The 8,263-nt window shown below is 44.7% G+C and overlaps 1 protein-coding gene across 1 annotated transcript; it reads right to left on the bottom strand.

The window, feature by feature from the left end:
* Positions 1–1,306: 1,306 nt before the first annotated feature.
* Positions 1,307–3,111, bottom strand: LOC117856377 (putative F-box/FBD/LRR-repeat protein At1g78760). Its single transcript, XM_034738756.1, has 3 exons — positions 2,083–3,111; positions 1,819–1,962; positions 1,307–1,657 (listed from the first exon to the last, which is right to left on the bottom strand). Exons 1-3 carry the CDS (start codon positions 3,109–3,111, stop codon positions 1,307–1,309), a joined length of 1,524 nt encoding a protein of 507 aa, XP_034594647.1.
* Between the last annotated feature and the right edge of the window lie 5,152 nt (positions 3,112–8,263).

Genomic DNA, 8,263 nt, shown 5'->3' on the forward strand with positions numbered 1-8,263 from the left:
CCCACTAATAACTACCTCTCAGAACAAGGCAACATTCCTGTCATTGCCTTCCCAGTAGCGTAGTATCAGAAATAAAACCTGAAAACTATGTTGACAGTACTCATGCAACAGGATGAAGTAACTTGGTCAATTGCAAGTAAAACGTTAGGAATACCCAAAAAAAAAAGTGCAATGCTAAACACATTCTGCAATTGCAGGTTAATATGACTCGACAGTAGCTACTTGTCTCAATGAGGAACCTTGTTTCAATGTTTCTGTCATTATCAGAGAAGCATCGACCACGCACTCATAAGAGAACTTGGCAAATTATATCATAAAATATTCAAAAAAAAACTTGAATAGAGAATAGAAAAAGAATCGTTCTGCTAGTTTGAGGAACAGCAATGGGATGCAAAGCATATATATTATAAATCATCGGATGGAAATATCACAGAAACTTGCAACAAAACGATAATGGGACAAGCTTTGCCTATCGTTCAAGACACTACTTTTTTTTAATGAAATTACACTGCTCATTGCTCTACAAAATCAGCATGTAAAACAGGTAATATACATACTCCAAGTAGAACAGCAAGTTGATCAAGCACGTCCAAATAATGCATGGCAATTAATCAGACTACTTTCAATAACTGCACAATTTAACAGATTTATGCACAACAAATGGAAGACACAATGCGTTGGTAGCTTTGGTCAGAATGAACAAATAATCAGGCAAAGAATAAATATGTTGACGAGCAAACCAACATAACAAAAAACGTAAATTAAATATAAAATGTACTCGGTAGCAGTTTATGCCTCCCAGATAGTAGCAGGTTTATGCCATAGTAAGTTTTTGCAGTACGAAAACTGGCACTAAATGAGTTAGGCCTGGTTTGGTTCCATGACTTATTTTTAAGCACCCGTCACATCGAATGTTTAGATACTAATTAGGAGTATTAAATGTAGACTATTTACAAAACTCATTACATAAGTGGAGGCTAAACGGCGAGATGAATCTATTAAGCCTAATTAGTTCATGATTTGACAATGTGTTGCTACAGTAAACATTTGCTAATGATGGATTAATTAGTCTTAATAGATTCGTCTCGCCGTTTAGCCTCCACTTATGTAATGGGTTTTGTAAATAGTCTACGTTTAATACCTCTAATTAGTATCTAAATATTTGATGTGACACGTGCTAAAAATAAGCAAAAGGGAACCAAACGCTACCTTAAACGCTTGAAGTCCATGCTAGTCGAAACCTTACCTAATGACACTTACAAACATTCATGACTAGTTGCTTAGGTGCACGTAGACAGCTGCTACCTCAGACAGCGCTTGCACGGTCAAAAGGGTCCCTACATGAAACATCAGTTGCCATGCGGAAACTCCAGGGATTAGGAGAGGTTGGAAGTACAAAGGTGATCTTCTTGATGTCTTTACTGGCACATTTCACAGTAAGAAAAGGCTTCATCTTGGCATCTAGACAATTTGTCGAAGAGAAAGTTTCAAGGCACATCACAATCACCATCGTCTCCAGCGCCTGCGCCCTCTCTCCGATGATGAACTTGATCAACGCATGTTCATTTTTTGAACCCTTAAACCCATGGATAACCAACTTCTTGACATGCTTGACACATCCAACAGGGCAAGCCTCCAGCCAGAACTTGAGATTGACCTTTCCAGTATATAGGCTTATCAACTTTCACTGACTGCAAGTTAAATAAAGGAACGTATGGTTATAATTCTGGTGGCAACAACATATTTGATAAGGCCATTAAGCTAGCGGTGCCACCGATGCAAAATGCCAAATGAACAAGCAAGGTTGATAAATTTTACTTGGATATGGAGTGTCTCAACATTGGGAAAGCATTTGAGGATGGAAGGCACTGTCTTGACTTCATTGCGGACCTCGAAATGCACCTGCAAAGCCAAGATCTGGACACTCGGGATGATGGTGCTTGGGCTCACCTTAGTGCGCGCCTGCGGTGTGAATGTGCAAATGCAATGCACTGAATCAGAAATTAAGATCACACATTTCTATACCAGGACAACTACGCAATGGAACAGAATGAAAATTAGGATTGGCATTTATATTGGTACCTCGATGATGGCGTTGCCGATCTGTAGTTCGTGCTGTCCCGGGGGCCAGTATCCCAGCAGGCGCAGGTTGGGTGCGTTGCCAATCTTGATCCTCGACGACTTGTTGCCCCCAATGCGACGTGTCCTCAGCAGAAAGAGCCTCTCCAGGCGAGGAGCATCCGCCACGGCGATGTGTCCCAGGGAAGACATGCCCAGCTGCAGGCACCGCAGACTGTGGCTAACCAGGCAGAGGCTCACATCCCTCTGGCTTGCGATGATGGTGAGGACCTCCAGGACGGGGCTCCTGTCGAGCAGGAAGGCAAGGTCTCGATCCTTCATGGTGATCAAGCTGAGGAAGAGCTCCTGGAGGTGGGGAAAGGCGACGCCGTGCGGAAGTTTGGCGGTGTCCGGCAGCTTCCAGGCGCCGATGTGCAGGCGGGTGAGCGAGGTGCAGCTGAAGAGCGTGGCGGGGAGAGGGAGGTTGAGCGGCCATGGGCGGTTGATGAAGGCGAGTTCTTGGACGCCCTTGTCGGCAGCCAGCTTCAGCCAGCTCTTGATCTTTTCCCTGTTCATGTCCAAGTAGCAGCAGGTAATCTGGACGCAGCGGAAGGGGCCCGGGTGCGCGGCGAGGATGTCGGACACCTCGTTGGTGACGCCGAGCGTGTCCTTGAGGCCCGGTCGCCAGAGCGGGTTCGCTATGCATCCGTCGAGGAGGTTGGCGTCAGCGAAGACGAGGGGCATCGAGCGCCAGAGGCCGCGCCAGCGTGAGGCCAGCGCGCCGGTGCGCGCGGCGTCCTTGACGGGGAGGCGGGAGACGACGTTCCGGAGGATACCGTCGGGAAGGCTGCTGATGCGGTCGACGCCGTCGTCGGGGGGCCCGGTCCACGCGGCGCGGGCGGCGGCGGCGAGGGCCGCATCGGGGATGGCGAGCGGGGGTGGGAGGGAGAGGGACCCGTACGCGAACTTGAGCGCCGTGTCCGTGTCTTCATCCTCGCCGCTGAAGGACCGGACCTGCTTTATGCTCGCAATGTGCCATCCACTCAGGTCCATGCTCGCCGGCGGCGTGGAGGCGGAGCCGAGCAGCGAGGGTTTTCACTTGAGAGTAAAGTGAAGTGAAGTGGCGGCTAGCGTGGGAGCTGCGTTCTTGCCGCCTTTCGGAGCTGAGCTGCTTAGGGCAGTCCCAATGGGAGAAACCAACCTAGTTTTTATAGTTTAGGATATTGTATCAAGAAATCATCTTTCACAATGCAACTTTTTTTATCTAGAGTCTAAATAAAAATCCAACCAATCATTCTCCCTTCTAGTACCAGATCCTCTGTGCATCATGTAAAGGAGCTCGAGTGATGGGTAGCAGCGGTGCAAGCGTAAAGGATCCGGCAGTAAGTAAGAAGAAACTACTTGGATCTCCTCAATGCAGATTTGCTAGTTTCTTGGCTCATTGGTGGGCGTGAGGACTTAGTTTTCTCTCTAAGAAATGGTTTCTCTCTCCATAATAAATCTACTGTCACATCAGCAAATTACTTAGTTAGCATGATAATTAAGAGGGATAGAAACTATCATCAATGTTCCATTGGGACTACCCTTAGGAGTTAGGGTTCGACATTGTTGGGCCAAATGTCCGAACCCGATGGCTCTTGGGCCCATATTTGTGTGTGTACCTGTCGTTTGGTTTGCTAACCGCTCGCTACCGCTGTACACGTGACGCTGCTCTCATGGTTGCGCTACGCCGCTAGTCATGCTTTTGAAATCAGTTTTCTGCGGGCAGAAGTTCTTTTTTTGGCCGTCCAATCCAACTATCGCTTGAGTTTAATTTTGATTATGAAACTCTAAAATTAGGAATTTTTTACCACTAAATTATCAAAATCAGATAAATTTGACCATTAAGCTGATTTGGAAAGTGGTTTTTGCTGAGTTGGATGATAAGTGGCAATAGCCTACCTGTCAGTCGTGCACATTGGCAAAGTTTGACTACGAAAATCTGATAGAAGCTATAAGGTGAAAGGAAATTCATAAAAAACAAATTAAATAAATACTCCATCTATCCCAACATATAGCTACGTTTAAACTTTTTTAAAATCAAACCTTTCCAATTTTTACTATGAATAGCAAAGCAACCATTGAGACTAATAACATAAAAATAATATTAATAGATTTATCATGAAACCAACTATTATATATAATATGTAACCCGTTATATTTGAAATAAATTATTTTTGGAGTTATTGTTGGTCAAAGTTAAATATGTTTGACTTTGGAAAAAATCTAAACGTAGCTATATTTGGGACGGAGGGAGTATCACCAAAAACATAGATATTCATCACTTGCCAAGCATAAAGGTGCAAACATTTTGTTGCATAAAACATGCTATTGCACGAAATCATCGAACTAGGTCAGTTTTATTCAGGAGAAAAAGTGCATTTTTCATCCCTTAAATATTGCAAAAGTGTGACACTCATCCTCATGTTTCATTTGGTGCAAATCAATCCCTTAACTAACTAAGTGATCCCACCTTATATTAATAATGGTTTAGTATCATCTAATGGTGTTTTATGCCCATGTAATAATATGACTAATCACTACTTATTGTAATATGCCAAGTCAAAGATATAAAGCTCACAAAAAAGATTCAGTAAATTCTCTAAATTAGCTACCCATAAATATTTTATTAGAAAATGACGAAACCGATTTTTTAACTTCTGATTCAACATTAAACGTGGCTAAGTAGTGATTAGTAAGACGATTACATAGCCTAAACCTATGTTAGATGGTACTAAACCATTGTTAAACTAATATGGGATGATAATGCACCGGTTTAATTAGTTAAGGGTTGATTTGCATCAAATAAAATATGAGGGATGAATGTCGCACTTTTGCAATACTTGAGGGATGAAAAATATATTTTTTCCTTATTCGGAAGGCACGCATGTCTGGCGTACCATGGAAAACTTTTGTTACTCACTGATTCAATAGTGCTCCATCCATCTCAAATTACTATTCGTTTTGACTTTTCTAGATACATAGATTTTGCTACGTATCTAGACATAATATATATTTAGGTGCATAGTAAAAGCTATGTATCTAGAAAATCCAAAACGAATTGTAATATGGGACAGAGGGAGTTGCAACTAAGTGCCTATTTGTTTGAGCTTCCTGGCAGCTTCTCAATATGAAAAGCCATAAGTTCAAACAAAGAGCGTATTTCACGTAAAAAAAGTTCAAAGTTGCAGCTCAAACAAACAGGCCTAAAATCGATAACTAAAGGAGTAGTAACTTCAGGCTAGAGCCTAGAGGGAAAATAGGACATTAATCATAACCCAAACATAGAGGGGAAAAAATGGGAGCCTCCGTTACCCAGCCTGGACCAGATAAATCCCAAGCATTTGGACCAGGTTCGGGCCACACAGACAATAGGAAATTAGGGACAAGCATTTGCTAGAGGTACGCATGGCCAATATGCATAATTTGCAAAAGCAATAAATGCAATTTCTAGCGATGAATGTATATGCGGAATAAATTCTCATAAGGGAAGCTCTAACAAAAATAATAATGTTTAACCTGTAACATCCCGCTCTTTAGAGCATTTAAAAATATGAAGTTTTTAAAAATTTTCTTTAAACTAAACCTATCTTCCGTTTCATCAAATATTCAAAACTCTTTTTACACATAAACCTAGCATGAACATGAGCATACGTGTTGCATTTGATTGCTCTAGCTTTCTCTCCATCTCAACCTTAGGAAAATTTCCTTCATCTAAAATCCTAGAAATAATATTTGAATTTTATTCAAATATTAATTTCGGATTCAAATCCACGAACCTATCTATAACAAACCCTCCCGCCATCAAGTTCTTAAACCCTCCAAAAACCTAGGAAAAATATTCCTAAAATATTTCCTATTCTAGAAATTCAAGAATTAATTCTATTCAAATCCTGAAGAAATCCAAACCTTTCTAAATCTCAAACCTTCTCCCAAAGTCCCATTTTCAAATCCAAACTCAGCTCACACCTCAAACCCTATCCAAATTTGAAATCAAATTCAAACTTGGATTTAAACTCCCCTTTTAATAAATGAAAAACCATCTAAACCAGCAGATGGGTTGGCAATCTCCCATTCAGCCTACTTATCCTTTCGGCCTGGCCAGCCCCGCCTCCCTTCCCTCGGCCCAGCTCCACTCATGCTAGCCCATTCCAGCCCAAGATAGCCCAGCATGCCACCACCTGGCCCGTGGCAAGCGCCGCTGCTCCGGCGTCCTCTCCCTTTGGCACCGCTGCGCTACCCTCGCTGCGCCACTGTGCTGGCTTCATCATGCCGTCGTGCCGGTTTAGCACGCCGCCTGCGCCCGGATCCACCCTCCCCCTTCTCCTCCTCTCCTCTCCCCTCCTTCCTTTCTGCTCGATCGAACCACGCATAGGGCTACTTCACCCCCTCCCCCACTGACACCTCTGCCACCGTTGCATGCCACCGCACTCCGCCGCGCTCCGCATCGCTACGTAGGTGCGTCCCCCCCTTGCCCGCCTACGGCCCCACAAACCACCTCGACCCCACCGCCATACCGCTATCCTATTTTCTTCCCCCTTCTCCTCTACTCGACAGTGCACCCCCCTTTCCTTCCCACCTCTCTGACACACAGCCACCGGCTGGTGCGCAACACCACCCAACCTCGGGAAGCAACTTCCCCGCTGCCACCGTGCCAAGCGTAGCTGCGCTAGTACCTCCCCCTCGCCACTTCTCTCCCTCTCCCCGCAATCAAAACCACCTTATCCATGCCATACCACCCCCCCGCCGGCCGCAGTGCTATGTATCTGATAAACTTTTTTACACAAATGCTAGGAAAATATAAGTAACGATACCATGAATACTTTTGGGTGAAATGCTATAATGGTATATCCGTGCACTGGCGGATTGATTTGTAATGTTAAGAAATACCAACAAGCATTTCTGGCGCCGTTGCCAGGGAATGGCACTGGTTAAAAGATTTACCAATACATGTTCTTGGCTATATGACTAAGGAATAGCCGATGCTTATATAGGCTAACTTGTCTTTGTTTTCTCCTCATGGATGAAAACAGGGTACTGTATGACCAGTTTTGATTTGCTGATGAACTTCGTCGAGAACCCGGAACATTTGGTAAGAAGGTTCAGACCTCGCGTCGTCCTTCCTCAGATCGTTCTTTCAGCAGTCAGACCTATCTTCCCAGCACCATCTACTCCTAAGGCTATGGTTGAGAAGACTATTCGCGAGTTCTCCGTCCCCTCCACCAACAACTTGGCCACTAGGCCATCCATTGACTTGGGGGACGTGAACTTTGAGCTGAAGACGAACCTCATCAACATGGTGCAGGCTAGCCCATTCTATGGCAAGCCAAACGAGGACTTTAACACTCATCTCCAACACTTCCTTGGCCTGTGTGACATCGTCACCATAAGGGGAGTCACACCTGATACTATCAGACTCCGCCTGTTTCCCTTCTCCCTCCTTGGGAATGCGAAACAGTAGTTCTATAAGGACAAGGATGCTGTCAAGACGTGGGACAAATGATGCTCGGTGTTCCTCACCAAGTTCTTCCCATTGGGAAAAATAAATGCCCTTTGTGGAAGAATCACCAGCTTCTAGTAGTCGGGATTGGAAACAATCCCAGAGGCGTGGGAAAGGCTATAGGAATACATGCTTGCCTACCCACACCATGGAATGGATGAGTGGCTCATCTTTCAGAGCTTTTACAATGGGATAACCACGACGGCATGAGCCCACCTCAACACTGCTGCTGGAGGAGCCTTCCTCGACGTCACCATAGCCAAAGCTACGGCTCTGGTCAAGAAGATGGTCTCCAACCAAGGTTGGAGCAAAGAATGACTCCAACCTCGTACGCGGGGCATGCACACCATCAAGGAGATGGACATGATAGCTGCAAGCTAGACCTGCTACTCAAGCACATGGACAAATGGGAGAAGCCCAAAGAGCTCACGCTCAAACCCATTCAAGCACTAGACTTGCACTCCATGTGCGAGGTCTGCGGAAATGAAGGACACTTGGGGAACGACTGCCCCGAAACCCGTGAAGAAGTCGCTTACATGAACAACAACAACAATAGCAGGTATCATTCTCAAGGAGGCCAGGGGTGGAACCAGCCATGCCTACAATATCAAGGAGGTAACAGTAATTTCAATTCAAAACAACCTTCCTTGAAAGACCTTGTTTTTG

This window comes from Setaria viridis, chromosome 5, assembly GCF_005286985.2.
Source record: "Setaria viridis chromosome 5, Setaria_viridis_v4.0, whole genome shotgun sequence".
NCBI lineage: Eukaryota > Viridiplantae > Streptophyta > Magnoliopsida > Poales > Poaceae > Setaria > Setaria viridis.